A 19,767-nucleotide genomic window follows, 5' to 3' on the forward strand; every position below is an offset into this window, starting at 1 on the left:
CCTACAACCACAGCCGATGAGCAGTTACACACTTCAGTGACTGCTCTTGGTTTGTTTCCCATGAAGACACACAAAGTTGGGAAAAGAGACAGGCCCAGCTGTGGTAGAAGAAAACTACAAGAAGCTCAAATGGAATTAAAACACAAAATAGTTGACACACTAATGGTGGAAGAGGAAGAACTATCTGCTCCAAAGGAGCAGAAATCATGCAAGAAATGCTCTGATTTGGACAAAATTGTGCATGATTTGAAAGAAAAATGTGCCATATCAACATGCCAGAAAAAAATAGCTATTCTTACCCTTGCACCTTCCAGCTGGTCTATTGACTACCCTGCAAAGGAATTCAATGTTTCTACATACATGGTAAATCAAGCTAGGAAAATAAAAGCAACCCAAGGAGTGCTTCCACAACTTCAGCAGGCTCAGGGTGAGCAATTGAGTTCAGAAATAAAGGTGCTAGTGTCGGAGTTTTATGAAAATAATGACTACAGCCGAATAATGCCTGGAAAAAAAAGACTATGTAACAGTGAAAATGGGAAACGTACGTGTACAGATGCAAAATCGGCGAAAATGGGTTGTGCCTGTAAGTGCAAGGGGCACACACAATGTTCGTGTATGTGAGACCCATCAAAATGCTAAGCTGATGTTTGCTGCTATAAAGGATTCTGGTCTGGATTACAAAGGTGCAATGAAGCTGCTAGTGTGTGACATCATTTCCTACGAGTGCATGACACACAGGTGTGAAAAATGTCCTGGTAAGGCAAATCTTGCAGAACACCTGAATAACAAACTGTATGGTGAACTCCTTATGGATGACGATGAACTTGTTTCTTATAAACAGTGGACACACATGGATCGCACAAGTCTTGAAACAAAGCAAAGTACAGTGGAAGATTTTGTTGAAATGTGTTGTCAAAAAACAGACAAACTGACCACACACAGTTTCACAGCAACAGCTCAATTGGCTTATCTCCAGTTTTGTAAGGATAATTTAAAATAAGATGAAATTACAGTAATATTAGAGTTTTCTGAAAATTATGCATTTATAGTTCAAGATGCCATCCAAGGATATCATAGGGACAACAGTCAAGCAACTCTCCAGCCATTTGCGATTTACTATAGAGGTGAATCAGGTGATGTGTCTGTCATGAAGCTGTGCGTTTTTAGTGACTGTTTAATTTATGATGCCATTGCAGTTCATGCCCGCATTTGCACTGTCATGGCATATGTGAAAAACAAGCTGCCTCTCATACATTTTGCGAAATACTTCAGTGATGGTGCAGCTAGTCAGTACAAAAACTGTAAAAATCTCAAAAATTTATGCATGCATTACCATGATTTTCAGATTCACGCAGAATGCAATTTTTTCGCAACAAGTCATGGTAAAAATGTATGTGATGGTATTGGTGATGAGCTAGTCTGTAGCACCCTACAGAAGGTCACGTTCTAACACCTCTTCAATTATTTACCTGGGTACAGAAAAATATCTCTGGCATACAATCATTCTATGTTTCGAAAGATGAGGTGAAATCAGTCGAAGAGTTGCTAGAAAGCAGACTAGAACACTTTAAAACTGTTGCAGGCACAAGGAGCCATCATCACTTCTCTCCAGCGGACTCTGACAATGTGCAGATGAGCAGACTGTCTGGTTATAACTATAGGTTCATGCACAACATGTGTCTTCACAGTGTGTCTGACTCAGGATTCGGAAGCAAAAGCAGCAACATACAACCAGGTTGCTATGTTATTGCTGTTTGTGATGACAAATGGTACTTAGGATGTGTTGCAGAGTGCTGTGAAGCAGAAGGTGATGTATTTTTGAACTTCATGGCACCACAGATGTTGGATTCCTTTTGAACATATTCTTATGACAGTTCCAGTTCCTACCACAGTGTCAGGAAGACAGTACGATTTGCCACTCAATGTACAGAGTACAGTAGCTAAAGTGTAGGAGAACTTCTGTTCGAAGCACAATCGACTGGTTTTTAGCAGTTACGGTGCAGTAAACATTAATGATAGGTTGTGTTAATCTGTCTATATGTTGTTGCTTAGTGATTAACCATTTGTGGGAGATGATAAGAAGAGGCAGAACAGTTTACGATAGGTTTTTACAAAATTGTGTTGTGGAACAATGGCCACATCACCAAATACATCTGTCAACTTCCATTGTACACAAATGTCTTGCAATAACATGCTGAAATTTTGAGATATATATCATTATGGTCTACTTATGCAGTGTGTGAAATTTAGCTTGGATACCACTTGTCCCTTTTGTGCTACCACACTTCGAAAATCCAGGTTTTTCAGGTAATTTTTCAAATTTTTGTAATATCGTGCTCATGTAACTCTGTTTGTATGACTGATAGGGGCATGATGAGGTCTGTGTGTGTTTAGGCCACATTAAGCTTACCACAAAAAATTATACCCTTTTTGAGTGAATTATATTTGGCATAGAGGGCACCTACAGTATGTACCTTTTAACGTATTACATTTTTTATTTTCCCTCATAAATATGTTGTTGGTGTTTTGATTCTTGGAGTGTGTTCTCTAAATGGATGTTACTGGGTTGTAAAAATTTCACTGGACTGTGTGGAATAGTTCCAAAGTTATTAAGACCTGAAGTTGGGTCTGAAGATAGATTGCTGGATGCGGGTTGCAATTTCCGGGTCACGCCACCTTCTTTCACAAGTCATAATTCTGGAACTAATTGGCAGGGGAAACTAATACTTTGTACACGAGTGTTCCACACATGGTAAAATTAGTGTACTGAATTTCAGTCAAATCTGAGACTATGAGCTGTAGCCCCTGGTTGAACTGACATGGAATGACCCTACTGCTGATATATGTCATGGTAGTCATGTGTATGTGGTGGTCAGTTGTGTGAAGTCAGTGCAGTAATGTTGGTTGACACGGATATGTGACAGAATGATGGAAAGAGGCTATTGTGTTTGGACATGCGTGTGACCATACTGTGAATGAAGTTGCCAGATTTGTTGGTGCATCAATGCGGACTATCCAATGTTTGTACAAGGAATCGTGTACTATCCACATCCTTGTAATATGGTGCAAGAACTGCAGTGATAAAAACATCCTGCCGAGGGCCAGAGACGTGTCACATTTTGTTAGTGACAGTCTCAAGTTTAACAGGAATTACTGCTGCTAATAAATGCAGGACCTTCTCAGCAATTTACAAGTGAATGTTGCAGAGGGACCTGCATGCAGTGGGCATTTCCAGCTGGGTCCTTCACAAGAGGCCGTTCCTTACAGTGATACATAAAGCTGTAGGTGAAACAACACTGACAGCTGATAGCAGCTGGGTGGAGGCTTGTAGTGTGGTCGTACATGTCATGGTTTTGCCTCTTGAAAAGTGCGTTGATGGTCCAGCAATATGACCAGATGTGGTTCTGTGGTGTTTTGGGAATGCTTTTGGGGCCATGGCATGGACTCACTCATTCAGGTTACCATGAATGTGAGCCAGGTTGTTGATTTCAACATTCTCTCAGCCAAAAGTATCCTCATGTCTGTAGCCTGTTCCTCAACCCATTCTAGGTCAATCTGGGACTAATCATGTGGTGTAACATCGTGTTGGAGGTACGGGTTACCCGCAGAGCGCTATAGTAGAACAAACAAATGCACATGATCCAACATTAGGGTGCAGTGACATTTACTGGTGTGTGTAACAATGAAAGGAGTATTAGGTGTGCTATTTCACCCCATGTAAATATCACCCACAAAATCTGCACAAATTGCCTCGACTACCGCCTGAATGCTGCCCTGTTGGCAAACAAGAAGTATTCCCGTGGGTGACATTTGTTGCATCTGTATTGTGCCTTGGGATGCAACAAAATGTAGTGAGACTCTTCAGTTCAGGTGATCTCTCTTCATGCTGATAGTGTCCAGTGCCAGTGTTCCTGCTTCCATGCTAATCTCTGTGCACTATGACAGTGTGAGCAGATGAATGTATGTGAGATATTATGTAAATCGAAGGTGGAGAAAGGAAACAGAAGGGAAGGGAAGGAGCTACTGATCTCAGCTGCGTCGGGATAATATGCGGAATCAGCATTCACATAAGTGTGTAATATAGTTGCTGCAGTAATCCATGGTAGTAGTTCTGGATGTCATGGCTTTTCACTAGTTGTTATTTTCAAGCATTGAATTGGTGAGTGAATTGATGGATTGCAGTAGAAGGTGACTGCAGTTGTCAACATGTTGCCCACAGAAGTTAACTCTGGTGTTGTTCACAGCAGCAACCTTAGAAGTGGAGTGTGTTGTGCCTTGAGATACACAATCTGGCCATTATAAAATGCGCTGATATTAGGCATTGTGCCTATCTGGTACACAACTTCACACTGGTGACCAGTGCAGTGTCTGATGACATCCCTGTCACATGGCACACCAATCTATTCCATTCATTGTGATGACAGGTGTCTCCAACATATCAGCTGTCTCTAATTTCATTACTCTTGTTTGTATACACTCATTTTTCCAAGGTTGTAGTTAATTCAAATTTATTGGCCAGTTGAGTATTCAAATGATGATTTTCCCCTATTCTTCTTATCTACTTTCCCCTCCCTCTTTTGTCAAATGATTATAGTTAATATAATTTAAAACTGACCATTGTTTTATATGTGGTTCTCATTAGAGCCCAATTTGCTTTCAGCCATTCTGTGTTGATCCTATTTTTAGATTTGCTGACTCTAAACATTTTTGTTACTTCTCTGGCATATACAGTGCTGTGTTTGCTTCTAATGTCTCGCTGGATCATTTTTTCTCCCTCTCTGAATCACCAGTAAAAGTTTATTTTATCTACCAGAGCTTCAGTGCTATGCTAAGTCCTTGTGCCTGTCCCATCACTCTCACGGGATTTCAGAATAACCTGGTTATCTAAGTCTTAATCTTCTTGTTGAAGGTGAATGGTGGTCTGTATTTCACAGTGTGGACAAATCTGGGCATTTAATCTCCAATTTTCTACCTGCTTTTATGGAAGTCCTCAATATTTTGCTTGTTCCATTATCCTTACTGCTTCTGGACATAGGCATATTCTGCTGTGTGTTCGTGTATGTGCCGGCATTTCACTGCAGATAAATTGCAGTGAAATATATGGTAGAGCTTTCAATAGTTATATTGCTTTTCTTGTATTTCAGCTAGCAAAATACTGTGACTCTCTATTGAGAAAGTCAGCAAAAGGGATGTCAGACACAGAAATAGATGATCGGCTAGCACAGTCCATAACAATATTTAAGTACATTGATGATAAAGATGTCTTCCAGAAATTTTATTCAAGGATGTTAGCCAAAAGATTAATACATCAGCAGAGTCAGTCAATGGATGCTGAAGAAGCTATGATCAACCGACTGAAAGTAAGTAATTACTGAGTGATTGTGCAATTAAATGTCTATTTACATTGTGCATGCAGTATGTAATTCGTATATAGTGCTAAAACTGAAGGAGATGGCAGTGGTTTTTGCTGTTGCTGCTAATATTTTCTTCTTTCAGAATTCACTGTTTTTATTTTATAGATATTCTACAAGTGTAACTTTGGTATAATTTTTTTCAGATATGAAAAAATTGAAATTGTGGGGGTAAAACTATTCAACTACGTTGAAGCAAATACTGCTACAAGCAGTGATGAGTAATTAAGATGGCAGAGCAACATTTGATTCTGAGCAACCAAGAGTATGATAGGAACGTAATCTTTTTTTATTAATTGAGGGGACAATGTAATGTCAAGCAGTATTGATCAAACTGCAGGCAGATCATATTTTTAGTAAAAACACGTTCTTTGCTAGTAACAAAGATATGTATCACATTTGTCATGACAACCAAGACTTTTTACTCCAGATAGAATCATCAATCACTTTTTCAACTTAACAAATTGGTTACTTAATTTATAATGCATTTTCCTAATACATATTAGATCACTCATTAAACACCCCACAAGCATTAGTTAAGAATTGTCATTTGACTAGTGCAATTTGCAAGGTAGTTGTGCAATTATTCTGTACATGAGTTCAACAGTGTTCAGCTACTCACAGACCCCAGTTTTCTGTGAATCTTTGATCCCGTCTGTCTCTCCTATGTTGTTGCCAAATATGTGATGAGGTAGCGAAAGGTCTTTTCCAGTGTGGTGAGTGTGGCATGTATTAAATTGCTGTGGTGACTTGATGGTAGGACTGTTGCCTGTATGGGACCTCATGTTGGCTCAATATAGATACTGAACATTTTTCTTTCTCACCCATAGGTTTTCTCCTGAGCCCTTACAAAACCACGCAGACCATCTTTGTCCAAGAGAGGTGCCTTTCTTTATTCCACATGCTTCTGCACTTGGGTAAACCTACACATTTTTACAACATAATGTCTGATGACTTTGTGAAACACTTGCAACAGTATGTCTTCTGACAGGAGGATAGGAGGATATGAATATAAGTTGCTTTTCTTTAATAGCATCAACAGTTGAACACATCAGACTGACTTCCACATGGAGGATATGAGGACATAGAAATAGGCATACCTGGTGTTGAGCAGCAACTTAAAAAGTATTGAAAACAAATAAGTCAAAGGCATGGGTGGCGCCTCAGTTTGATTTTACATAGAGTACTCTTTGACGTTGACACCTTGCATTTATCATGAATTTGTCACCCAGTGCAAAGCCCTAAGCAACTGGAAAAAAGTGCAGATGACTCCTATATATAAGGAGGGTAAAAGAACAGGCCCGTAAATTACAGACCAATATCCTTAACTTTGGTTAGCTGCAGGATTATTGAGTATATTGTAAATTAGAATATAATAAATTTCCTTGAGACAAAAAAGTTTCTGTCTTCAAATCAGCATGTATTTAGAAAGCATCACTTGTGCAAAACTCAGCTTACTGGTGCCATAGTGGACCAAAGACAATCCAGCAGCTAGTCAGGATTGCCAGAGGGCACTGCAACATCTCAAGCATCATCCTCATCACTTGGCAGCATCTGTGGACGAAGGCTTGCTATATGATGAAATGCAGTAACAAGGAATGCTGGGAGTGATATGTCTCCTCCTTGGAAAGGGATACATCTTCATTCCTTGTGTGGGTCAGTCTCCTTAGACTACTCGGCCACCAAAGACCAACAAATGTCCTGGGTCACCTCCTTCATGGCAGCATATTTACTGATGTTTTGGTTCTTCTCAAACACCTCATCTCTTTTTATGTGGCAACGTTTCGAATGTATAAAAGATAAGTTGAAGATATCTCCCTGTTCTTTACACTCCATCATGCAATATTACATAATGAACCTTTCACTGACTGGGAACTACTTCATCCTCTTGGCTCCTCACCTGATATTGTCGCAGGTCCTGATTAGATTGATAAACAGATGATTCAACATCTAAATGTTAATCAAAAAACTGTATCTTCTCAGGCTCCTCAACAATATTGTGTTTGAAGATCTTTTCCCTTCACAATGCGAGATAGTATCATTGTCCCAATCTTTAAACCAGGCAGAAACCCAATGTTCATTGACTGCTACCAACAAATTAGCCCCACCAATGTGCTCTGCAAACTGCTTGAAAGAATGGTAGCCTAACGATTATGCTGCTTTTGCCAATCACAGTTCCATTTGTCTCCCCATTAGTGTGGTTTCCAGTATGGTTCACAACCAACCGTCAGTAGGTTGGAGACAGCAATCCATCAGGCAGTTTTCTAAATGCCAACACTTCATTGCAACCTTTTTTGACCTACATAAGGCATGCACCACCACTTGACACCATCACATTTTACTTGCACTCCATGACTGGGACTTATGACGCTCCTTATCTATTTTTATTCGTCATTTTTATCCCACCAGTTGTTTTGGTCCTAAGGTGGTACATCACTCGGCTTCACATTGATTGAGAATGGTATCTTGCAGGGCTCTGTGCTGAGTGTCATGCTCTTCCTCTTGCAATCAGTGGGCTAGTAACCTCCATTGGACCTCTGGTTTCTCCGTGCTGTATGTCGACAACTTTTGCATTTGTCATAGTTCCCAGTATGTAGCCTTGGCTGAACATTAGCTGCAAGGTGGCCTCTGAAAGGTCTCCACTTAGATGGTTTCCCATGGCTTCGAATTCTCTCCTGCTAAAATGTCATCGTACCGTGGTCTGCCCTGACCCAGACCTCTACTCAAATACTCAGTGCTTTGACAGTTTTGTACAGTCTTGAATTTTGGAACTCCTCTTTGATAAAAAGCTGACATGGCTATCCATATATGTTAATTAAAGACTAGCAGTATGTAAAAGTTTACCACTCCTTGCTTCCTTGTCGACACATCTTGGTGTACAGATCACCCTAACCTCCTCCATATTTATTGGACCTTGGGTCTCATACTGATGGTTGCCAGGTTCATGGCTTAGCAACACGGTCAGTATTGAAATTGTTGGACCCAGCCCATCATTGTGGAGTAAGACTGGCCAGTGGTGCTGCACAGCCTAGTCCCATAGATAGTCTCATTGCCAAAGTAGGAACTTCCGTCTTCAGTTTCGACAGAACCAACCCTGGCTTACTTATGCAGTCACCATCTGACAATTTCCTTATCATCCCGTTTATAAAATTCTTATTGCAAACAAGGGACATTGACTCTATGGCACCTGCCCTTTGGTTGGATTTCTTCAAGGACCTCAGCCTAATCCTTTTAGAATGTGCTCCCTCCCCATACTTTCCCACGCACCCTCCTTTGGTTAGTACCCATACCATGAATTAGGGCTGATCTATTTCAAGGATCTAAATTTTGAGTTGTCTCCAAGGCCTTTTGGCCTGTGTTCCTCTCAGTTCTCCAGAAGTATCATGGTGCTATCATAATTTATACTGACAGCTCTAAAACCATGTGTAGTACAGGATATGCTGTTTCATATCCTGCTGGTCAGGAACAACATTTGTTGCCAGGAACATATAGTGTTTTTACAGTGGTGCTTATAGCCATTAACAGAGTGCTTTGTTTTATTAAACAGGTCTTCTTTGACAATGTTTTAATTTGTAGTGATTCAGTGAGCAGTGCCTAGGCATTTGATTGATGCTACTGTTGTCACCCTGTGTTATCTGCTATTCATGACTTTATTTCTGACTTTAGCCATGCTGCCCATTCAGTTGTCTTTCTCTGCGTCCCATGTCATGTGGGCATATCAGGGAATGAACTGGCCAACAGTTTGGCTATAGAAGTGGTAAATTTCCTAACATTCTCTTTTACTATCTCAGTTGTAGATTTGTGGGTGCAAATAAAGACTTCCCCTCACTCGTAAATGCGCCAACATCTGGTTGGATAATACCCCGTCTAATGAACTCCACACTATCAAGGAGACCCCCCAGAAGGAATTCACTGTCCTGTGTTACCTGTACATCGATTATACCAGGTTAACTCATAGTTTTATTTCATGCAATAAGCCTTACAAACAGTAGCTCATATCCTGGTGGAATGCCCTCTCCTTCTGGATCTCCATGCTAAGCATACTAACATTCACAAACAACTCATGGACATTTGAACTGGTTCTCAGTTTTCTGTGTGAAAGTAGTTTGTATTATCAGATATAAGGTTTTACACAACTTTTGGAATGGGGGCAAGGTGCTTGGGGTTGGGGTGTCTACCGTTGCACGCACCTTTGATAGCTGCCCTCTTTTACTCAGTTTTAATTGCTTTCAGAAGTTTTCTTCCCCATCCTAGTTCCTATTGTAGAGGTAGACTGCAATAAATAGTGGGTGTCTTCTTCTTTCTACTGCTTTGACTATAACGGATTGGCTGTGGGACAGCTGTGGGAGGTACAGCCCCTGCTGTGGTGGTAGTTTAGAAAATTTGAAAGGGGAAATGGATAGGTTAAAGTTAGATATAATGGGTATTAGTGAAGTTTGGTGGCAGGAGGAACAAGACTTCTGGTCAGGTGAATATAGGATTATAAATACAAAATCAAATAAGGGTAATGTAGGTCTAGGTTTAATAATGAATAAAAAATAGGAGCATGGATAAGCTACTATGAACAGTATAGTGAATGCATTATTGTAACCAAGATAGACATGAAGCCCACACCTACCACAGTAGTATAAGTTTATATGCCAACTAGTTTCACAGATAATGAAAAGATTGAAGAAATGTACGATGTTATAAAAGAAATTACTCAGATGGTTAAGGGAGACAAAAATTTAATAGTCATGCAGGACAGGAATTCGATAGTAGTAAAAGGAAGAGAAGGAAAAGTAGTAGGTGAATATGGACTGAGGGAAAGGAATGAAAGAGGAAGCCGCCTTACAGAATTTTGCACACAGCACAGGGCATAGAGCATAACTTAATGATGTCTAACACTTGTTTTAAGGATCAGGAAAGAAGGTTGTACATGTGGAAGAGACCTGGAGATACTAGAAGGTTTCAGATAGATTATATAAAGGTAAGACAGAGATTTAGGAACCAAGTTTTAAATTATAAGACATTTTCAGAGGCAGGTGTGGTCTCTGACCACAATCTATTGGTTAGGGACTGTATATTAAAACTGAAGAAACAGCAAAAAGGTGGGAATTTAAGGAGATGGGACATGGATAAACTGAAAGAACCAGAGGTTGTAGAGAGTTTCAATAGAGCATTAGGGAACGATTGACAAGAACAGGGGAAAGGAGTAAGTTGAAGATGTATGGGTAACTTTGAGAGATGAAATAGCAAAGGCAGCAGAGGATCACATAGGTAAACAGACGAGGGGCAGTAGAAATCCTTGGGTGACGGAAGAGATATTGAATTTAATTGATGAAAGGAGGAAATATAAAAATGCAGTAAATGAATCTGGCGAAAAGGAGTACAAACGTCTCAAAAATGAGATCGTCAGGAAGTGCAAAATGGCTACGCAAGTGTGGCTAGAGGTCAGATGTAAGGATGTAGAGGCATGTATCACTAGGGATAAGATAGATACTGTCTACAGGAAAATTAAAGAGAATTTTCGATAAAAGAGGACCACCTGTATGAATATCATGAGCTCAGATGGAAAACCAGTCCTAAGCAAAGAAGGGAAAGCAGAAAAATGGAAGGAGCATATAGAGGGTCTATACGGGGCCAATATACTTGAGGGCAGTATTATGGAAGTCAAAGAGGACATAGATGAAGATGAGATGGAATATATGATACTGCAAAAGAATTTGACAGCACTGAAAGACCTAATTCTGAACAAGGTCCTGGGAGTAGACTAAATTCCATTAGAACTACTGATAGCCTTGGGAGAGCCAGCCATGACAAAACTCTACCATCTGGTGAGCAAGATGTATGAGACAGGTGAAATATGCTCAGACTTCAAGAAGAATATAATAATTCCAATCCCAAGGAAAGCAAGTATTGACAGGTGTAAAAACTACCAAACTATCAGTTTAATAAGTCATAGCTGCAAAATACTGACATGAAGTCTTTACAGACGACTTGGAAAAACTGGTACAAGCTGACCTCGGGGGAAGATCAGTTTGGATTCTGTAGAAATGTTGGAACACATGAGGCAATACTAACCCTATGACTTATCTTAGAAGCTAGATTAAGGAAAGACAAACATATGATTCCAGCATTTGTAGACTTAGAGAAAGCTTTTGACAGTGTTAACTGGAATACTCTCTTTCAAATTCTGAAGGTGGCAGGGGTAAAATGCAGGGAGCGAAAGGCTATTTGCAATTTGTACAGAAACCATATAGCAGTTGTAAGACTTGAGGGTCATGAAAGGGAAGCAGTGGTTGAGAAGGGAGTGAGATAGGGTTTTAGCCTATCCCTGACTTATCTCAATCTGTATATTGAGCAAGCAGTAAAAAAACAAAAGAAAAAATTGGAGTAGGAATTAAAATCCATGGAGAAGAAATAAAAACTTTGAAGTTTGGCGACGACATTGTAATTCTGTCGGACAGCGAAGGATATGGAAGAGCAGTTGAACAGAATGGACAGTGTCCTGAAAGGAGGATAGTAGATGAACATCAGCGAAAGCAAAACAAGGATAATGAAATGCAGTTGAATTAAATCAGGTGATGCTGAGGGAATTAGATTAGGAAATGAGGCACTTAAAGTAGTAGGAGCAAAATAACTGATTATTGTCGAAGTAGAGAGGATATAAAATGTAGACTGGCTATGGCAAGGAAAGCATTTCTGAAGAAGAGAAATTTGTTAACATCTAATATTGATTTAACTGTCGGGAAGTATTTTGTGAAAGTATTTGTATGGAGTGTTGCCAGGTATGGAAGTGAAACATGGACAATAATTTGTGGCACAACTTGACTAGAAGAAGAGTTCGGTTGGTAGGACACATTCTGAGGCATCAAGAGATCAGCAATTTATTACTGGAGGGAAGTGTGGAGGGTAAAAATTGTAGAGGGAAACCAAAGAGATGAATACACTAAGCAGATTCAGAAGGCTGTAGGTTGCAGTAGTTACTTGGAGATGATGAAGCTTGCACAGGACATAGTAGCATGGACATCTGCCTCAAACCAGTCTCTGGACTAAAGACCGCAACAGCAGCAGCAACAACAACAAGCACAACAACAAACACCACCACCACCACCACAACAACAACAACAACAACAACAACAATTTTTTTTTCCTTACATTAATATGAAGACTCCATTTCACATTAACAGTAACAATGCAAGATTTTAATGGTCGATGTTGTTCATGAGTGTGCTTCTATATTTTGTACTGATGCCTAAACAACAAACTGGCGTAAAATACATTCCATATGTATGGAAAAGTTCCACGGAGAGTTTCTCATTTAAAAATCACATTTGAATGTTGGGTGTTTGTGAAAGGGTATTGTTGTGCCTCATGTGAAAAACAGAAAAGTCTACCAGCACATGTATGAATTTGACAGTGGCAGGATCATGGCCTGTCGATACTGTGTGTTATCGTTCCAATATATTGCTGCTAACGTAGATATGGGTCCCATGACTGTCATGTGAATATGAAATTAATGGTTTCAGGTGGGCTGTACTCAGCACCATGCAAGATCTTAATGGCCCACCTGGGATCGTGAGTCTGTTGCACTAGTTGTAGCATCAGAATACATTAAAATTGTTATTTCATTCAGACACACAATAAGGGTTGGTGCTGAGGGTTTAAAATAACACACATACGCTTATAGACACAAGAAAAATTAATAGAAGTATTAAGACTACAATACTGACAATTGAGTTTGGATTAATGTTTGTGGAAGATTCAAAAGACATAATCTTGTTTGCTTTGTGGGTGAAATTTGACTCAGTGCTAGTAGTTGTTAGACTTTTTCTAGGTATCGTAGTTAAGTTGTTATCCTTGGGGAAACTAGTCAGAGAATGGCTTGCATATGTTAGTACGTATGATTCATTGTAATAAACTGGCAACATTTTAATTAATGAAAACTTTCCAGCTGTGTGAAAAGTAGTTGGCTCCAACATTAGGCGGGTGATGGAGCCCCTTAGGGAAATAGCGGAAAGGTCGGGGAAGAAGGCCAGTGTTCACTCTGTCTGCTTGCCGGGGGGTCTCATCCGAGATGTGGAGGAGGCCCTGCCGGTGGCGATAGAGAGCACTAGGTGCACCCGACTGCAAATTGTTGCTCATGTCGGCACCAATGACTCTTGCCGTCTGGGTTCAGAGGTCATCCTCAGTTCGTACAGGCGGTTGGCGGAATTGGTGAAGGCGGAAAGCCTCACTCGCGGAGTGGAATCTGAGCTAACTATTTGTAGTATCGTTCCCAGAACCAATCGCGGTCCTCTGGTTTGGAGCCGAGTGGAAGGCTTAAACCAGAGGCTCAGACGATTCTGCGGAGATCTGGGGTGCAAATTTCTCGACCTCTGCTACCGGGTGGAGAAATGTAGAGTCCCCCTGAATATGTCAGGCGTGCACTACACGCCGGAAGTGGCTACAAGGGTAGCGGAGTACGTGTGGAGTGCACATGTGGTTTTTTTAGGTTAGAGAATTCCCTCCCTAGGCTCGACAAGACACCTCCTGAGACGCGGCAAGGTAGGAGTATGCAAAATGCAACAGGGAATAACAATATTAATGTGCTAATAGTAAACTGCAGGAGCATCTATAGAAAGATCCCAGAACTGCTCTCATTAATAAATGGTCACAATGCCCATATAGTACTAGGGACAGAAAGTTGGCTGAAACCAGACGTAAACAGTAATGAAATCCTAAACTCAGATTGGAATGTATACTGCAGAGACAGGCTGGACAGTGAAGGGGCAGGTGTGTTTATAGCGATAAGAAGTGCAATAGTATCGAAGGAAATTGATGGAGATTCGAAATGTGAAATAATTTGGGTGAAGGTCGTGGTTAAAGCAGGCTCAGACATGGTAATTGGATGTCTCTATAGGCCCCCTGGCTTGGCAGCTGTTGTGGCTGAGCACCTGAAGGGTAATTTGGAAAATATTTCAAGTAGATTTCTCCACCATGTTATAGATCTGGGTGGAGATTTTAATTTGCCGGATATAGAATGGGAGACTCAAACGTTCATAATGGGTGCCAGGGACAAAGAATCCAGTGACATTTTTTTAAGTGCTTTATCTGAAAACTATCTTGAGCAGTTAAACAAAGAACCGACTCGTGGCGATAACATATTAGATCTCCTGGTGACAAACAGACCCGAACTATTTGAAACAGTTAACGCTGAACAGGGAATCAGTGATCATAAAGCGGTTACTGCATCGATGATTTCAGCCGTAAATAGAGATATTAAGAAGTGTACGAAGATTTTTCTGTTTAGCAAAAGTGACAAAAGCGGATTACAGAGTACCTTATGGCTCAACACAAAAGTTTTGTCTCAAGTACAGATAGTGTTGAGGATCAGTGGACAAAGTTCAAAACCATCGTACAATATGCGTTAGATGAGTATGTGCCAAGCAAGATCGTAAGAGATGGAAAAGAGCCACCGTGGTGCAACAACCGAGTTAGAAAACTTCTGCGGAAGCAAAGGGAACTTCACAGCAAACACAAACATAGCCAAAGCCTTGCAGACAAACAAAAATTACGCAAAGCGAAATGTAGTGTGAGGAGGGCTATGCGAGAGGCGTTCAATGAATTCGAAAGTAAAGTTCTATGTACTGACTTGGCAGAAAATCCTAAGAAATTTTGGTCTTATGTCAAAGCGGTAGGTGGATCGAAACAAAATGTCCAGACACTCTGTGACCAAAATGATACTGAAACAGAGGATGACAGACTAAAGGCCGAAATACTAAATGTCTTTTTTCAAAGCTGTTTCACAGAGGAAGACTGCACTGTAGTTCCTTCTCTAGATTGTCGTACAGATGACAAAATGGTAGATATCGAAATAGACGACAGAGGGATAGAGAAACAATTAAAATCGCTCAAAAGAGGAAGGGCCGCTGGACCTGATGAGATACCAGTTCGATTTTACACAGAGTACGGGAAGGAACTTGCCCCTCTTCTTGCAGCGGTGTACCGTAGGTCTCTAGAATTGCGTAGTGTTCCAAAGGATTGGAAAAGGGCACAGGTCATCCCCGTTTTCAAGAAGGGACGTCCAACAGATGTGCAGAACTATAGACCTATATCTCTAACCTCGATCAGTTGTAGAATTTTGGAACGTGTGAACCCAGTTCGCCCTATTCATTCACGAGACTCAGAGGGCCATAGACACGGGTTCCCAGGTAGGTGCCGTGTTTCTTGACTTCTGCAAGGCGTTTGATACAGTTCCCCACAGTCATTTAATGAACAAAGTAAGAGCATATGGACTATCTGACCAATTGTGTGATTGGATTGAAGAGTTCCTAGATAACAGAACGCAGCATGTCATTCTCAATGGGGAGAAGTCTTCCGAAGTAAGAGTGATTTCTGGTGTGCCGCAGGGGAGTGTCGTAGGACCGTTGCTATTCACAATATACATAAATGACCTTGTGGATGACATCGGAAGTTCACTGAGGCTTTTTGCGGATGATGCTGTGGTATATCGAGAGGTTGTAACAATGGAAAATTGTACTGAAATGCAGGAGGATCTGCAGCGAATGGATGTATGGTGCAGGGAATGGCAATTGAATCTCAATGTAGACAAGTGTAATGTGCTGGGAATACATTGAAAGATAGTTCCCTTATCATTTAGCTACAAAATAGCAGATCAGCAACTGGAAGCAGTTAATCCCATAAATTATCTGGGAGTATGCATTAGGAGTGATTTAAAATGGAATGATCATATAAAGTTAATCGTTGGTAAAGCAGATGCCAGACTGAGGTCCATTGGAAGAATCCTAAAGAAATGCAATCCAAAAACAAAGGAAGTAGGTTACAGTACGCTTGTTCGCCCACTGCTTGAATACTGTTCAGCAGTGTGGGATCCGCACCTGGTAGGGTTGATAGAAGAGATAAAGAAGATCGGACGGAGAGCAGCGTGCTTCGTTACAGGATCATTTAGTAATCGTGAAAGCGTTACGGAGATGATAGATAAACTCCAGTGGAAGACTGTGCAAGAGAGATGCTCAGTAGCTCGGAACGGGCTTTTGTTGAAGTTTCGAGAACATACCTTCACCGAAGAGTCAAGCAGTATATTGCTCCCTCCTAGGTATATCTCGCGAAGAGACCATGAGGATAAAATCAGAGAGATTAGAGCCCACACAGAAGCATACCGACAATCCTTCTTTCCACGAACAATATGAGACTGGAATAGAAGGGAGAACCGATAGAGGTACTCAAGGTACCCTCCGCCACACACCGACAGGTGGCTTGCGGAGTATGGATGTAGATGTAGATGTAGATGTAGACATGTCAAACATACCACATGATAAATCACGGTGGATGGCAGTTAAAATACTTCCATTTAATTTGAGTGTTAAAGATAGTTCAGGTGTATCAGAATCTTTACACATAAATGTCACATCAAAGGTTGAATTGAAGGACTAAATTATACCATAGCGACACCTTTGAAGATATGACTGATAAAGATGCATTGAAATTCTAGGGCACTCATCTCTCAGAGGACTGTTCACAAACAGTTCTTTCTCACAGTTGTATATTTTACTATCTAAGAAAATTGCTGATTCTTGGCAAATTAACTTGGTACCACATTTGTACATATGCACATCATACTTAGAGATACAAAATATCTTTGACTGTTACCGATCAGTAAGTACCTTAGTTAATACGTATTGTGAATGCTGGCCTGTTGCCACATCACAGTGTGAGTATGAACATTTCAAGATTATGCTTCCATCTACCAGTGATATAGAAATAAGAACAGTTAATTCGTCTGCAATCATTTTCTAGCAAGCATATAAATTATACAGTGAAGAACCAAATAAACTGGTAACCTGCGTAATATTGTGTAGGTCCTCTGCCAGCACGCAGAAGTGCCGCAACACGATGTTGCATGGACTCAACTAATGTTGGAACTAGTGTTAGAGGGAATTGACACCATGAATCCTGCAAGGCTGTCCATAAATTCGTAAGACAACAAGGGGGTGGAGATCTCTTCTGAGCAACATGTTGCAAGGCATCCCAGATATGCTCAGTAATATCTGGGGAGTTTGGTGGGCAGTGGAAGTGTTCCCAGAGCCACTCTGTAGCAATTCTGGACATGGGGGGTGTCACATTTTCCTGCTGGTATTGCTCAAGTCTGTCAGAATGCATAATGGACATGCATGGGTGCAGATTTCACACGTGTACCCTGTCAAGAGTCGTATCTAGACGTATCAGGGGTCCCATATCACTCCAACTGCACACAACCCACGCCATTACAGAATCTCCACCAGCTTCAACAGTTCCCTGCTGACATGCAGGATCCATGGATTCGTGGGGTTGTCTCCATATGTGTATACGCCCATCTGCTCGATACAATTTGAAATGAAACTCGTCCTAGCAGGCAACATGTTTCCAGTCATCAACAGTCCAATGTTGGTGTTGACAAGCCCAGGCAAGGTGTAAAGCTTTGTGTCGTGCAGTCATCAAAGGTACACGAGTGGGCCTTCGACTCCGAAAGCCTATATCGATGATGTTTCGTTGAATGGGGGCACGCTGGCACTTGTTGATGACCCAGCATTGAAATCTGCAGCAATTTGCAGAAGGGTTGCATTTAATTCACATTGAATAATTCTCTTCGGTAGTCATTGCTCCCATCCTTGCAGGATCTTTTTTCGGTCGCAGCGATGTCAGAGATTTGATGTTTTACTGGATTCCTGATATTCATGGTACACTCGCAAAATGGTCATATGGGAAAATCCCCACTTCATCGCTACCTCAGAGATTCTGTGTCCCATCACTTGTACACCAACTATAACGCCATGTTCAAACTCCCTTGGTAATCTGCCATTGTAGCATTAGCAACTGATCTAACAACTGCGCCAGACACTTGTTGTCTTATATAGGTGTTGCTGACCGCAGGGCTGTATTCTGCTTGTATACGTATTTCTATATTTGAATACGCATACCTATAACAGTTTCTTTGACACTTCAGTGTAATAATTATTAGGTTATGTCGCAGTAGATGTTTCAAATGTTCATTTAACAGTGGGGTCTGCGAGGATTGGTCTGGATGCAGTAGCAAGCTGCTTAGTCAGTTATTTTAACCACTTGCTGGGACTGGTATTAAATTAAGATAATTGATTCTAGCATTTGATAGACTTCAGGAATTCTTAATAGTAGGCTATTTATGTGAACACTCACAACATGCAATACTTGGGAGAACCTGCAGTGCGTAGCATTCATCTCACTAGGCATTATGTTGTTGAAATGTATAATGAATTGCCTTACAATCCAATCAATAAAAACTCTGAGGTTAGCAATGGTTCTTTGCATATTTTGCAACAAAATGTTAGAAAAGTTAATTGAATTTGTAGTAGATTGGTGTTCAAGAACTAATATTTTGTCCGTAACGTCCTGTAGATGTCGGCTGGTTAATGTACCAAATACAGCACAAGGTATACTCCCTCCAAAATCAAACCAGATACATTTGTGCCTGATCGAGGTTTCGTCTGAGGTCAAAAAAATTTTAGTCTCTTATTAATAACTAGCATATAATAGGTTATCTGCATTTTGGTGGTAATCTAGGTGGTGTACCGAGACATTCCAATTTTCAAAACTGTGTTGTTATCCTTAACTGAACAAATTAGATCGATATGCTTCATAACAGAATTGAATTTTGCTTAACTGTGCTTAAGCACAAGTTTAGTATTACACGTTGAAACTACCATGCCTGCTTTGGGTTCAAATGAAACACTTGTTTCCTGTCTTATATTTCTGCAGCATTAATAGAATGCACTATAATAGCAAAAATTAGGATTACAGTGAGTAGAACTAATTAGTTCTCATCATTAAAGTTAAACAGTGAATGTAATACAAATGCATGTGTTTTGGTAACCTTTGGAAATTCAGGATGTCCCGCTCGAAAGAGGCCCCACAAACAAACATTTGCTTAAATTACACTTAAAGACTTTGGATAAAAATCAGGAAATTAAATGAATTGAAATGTACATGTCATACCTTGTTCATCAGAAAATTAAAATAAATAAAGATGACTTACAAAAGGTATTCTCTCATAAATCTTCCGAGTTATGTGGTTTGTTCCTGTAGATCGTGCCTTTTAGGCCACCACAGAGGAAAAAGTCAGGTGGTGTTAAATCAGTAAATCGGGTGAGTTTGGGGGGGGGGGGGGGGGTGGCACAGTCCTTTTGAAATCATTCTGCCAGGGAAAATGATTTATCCTCTGCCATGGTCACTTGGGACATGGGCATGTGGTGCCATTCTGTTGGTACCAGTTGAGGGCAAGTTCTTCTTCATCAATAATGGTTCACAAATTCCAAAACATTTTGATGTAAACTGCACTTGTCACACTAGACTCGAACCA

The 19,767-nt window shown here is 40.6% G+C and overlaps 1 protein-coding gene across 2 annotated transcripts in view; it reads left to right on the forward strand.

Moving 5' to 3' along the window:
- LOC124554917 (cullin-2) overlaps positions 1-19,767 on the forward strand; it is a 188,252-nt gene that overhangs the window by 66,567 nt on the left and 101,918 nt on the right. For both annotated transcript variants that reach the window (XM_047128607.1, XM_047128606.1), the window contains exon 9: positions 5,145-5,360. In XM_047128607.1, the coding sequence (XP_046984563.1) occupies positions 5,145-5,360 (216 nt within the window). The remainder of the gene's footprint in view (positions 1-5,144; positions 5,361-19,767) is intronic.

This window comes from Schistocerca americana, chromosome X (genome assembly GCF_021461395.2).
Source record: "Schistocerca americana isolate TAMUIC-IGC-003095 chromosome X, iqSchAmer2.1, whole genome shotgun sequence".
In the NCBI taxonomy this organism is placed as follows: Eukaryota; Metazoa; Arthropoda; class Insecta; order Orthoptera; family Acrididae; genus Schistocerca; species Schistocerca americana.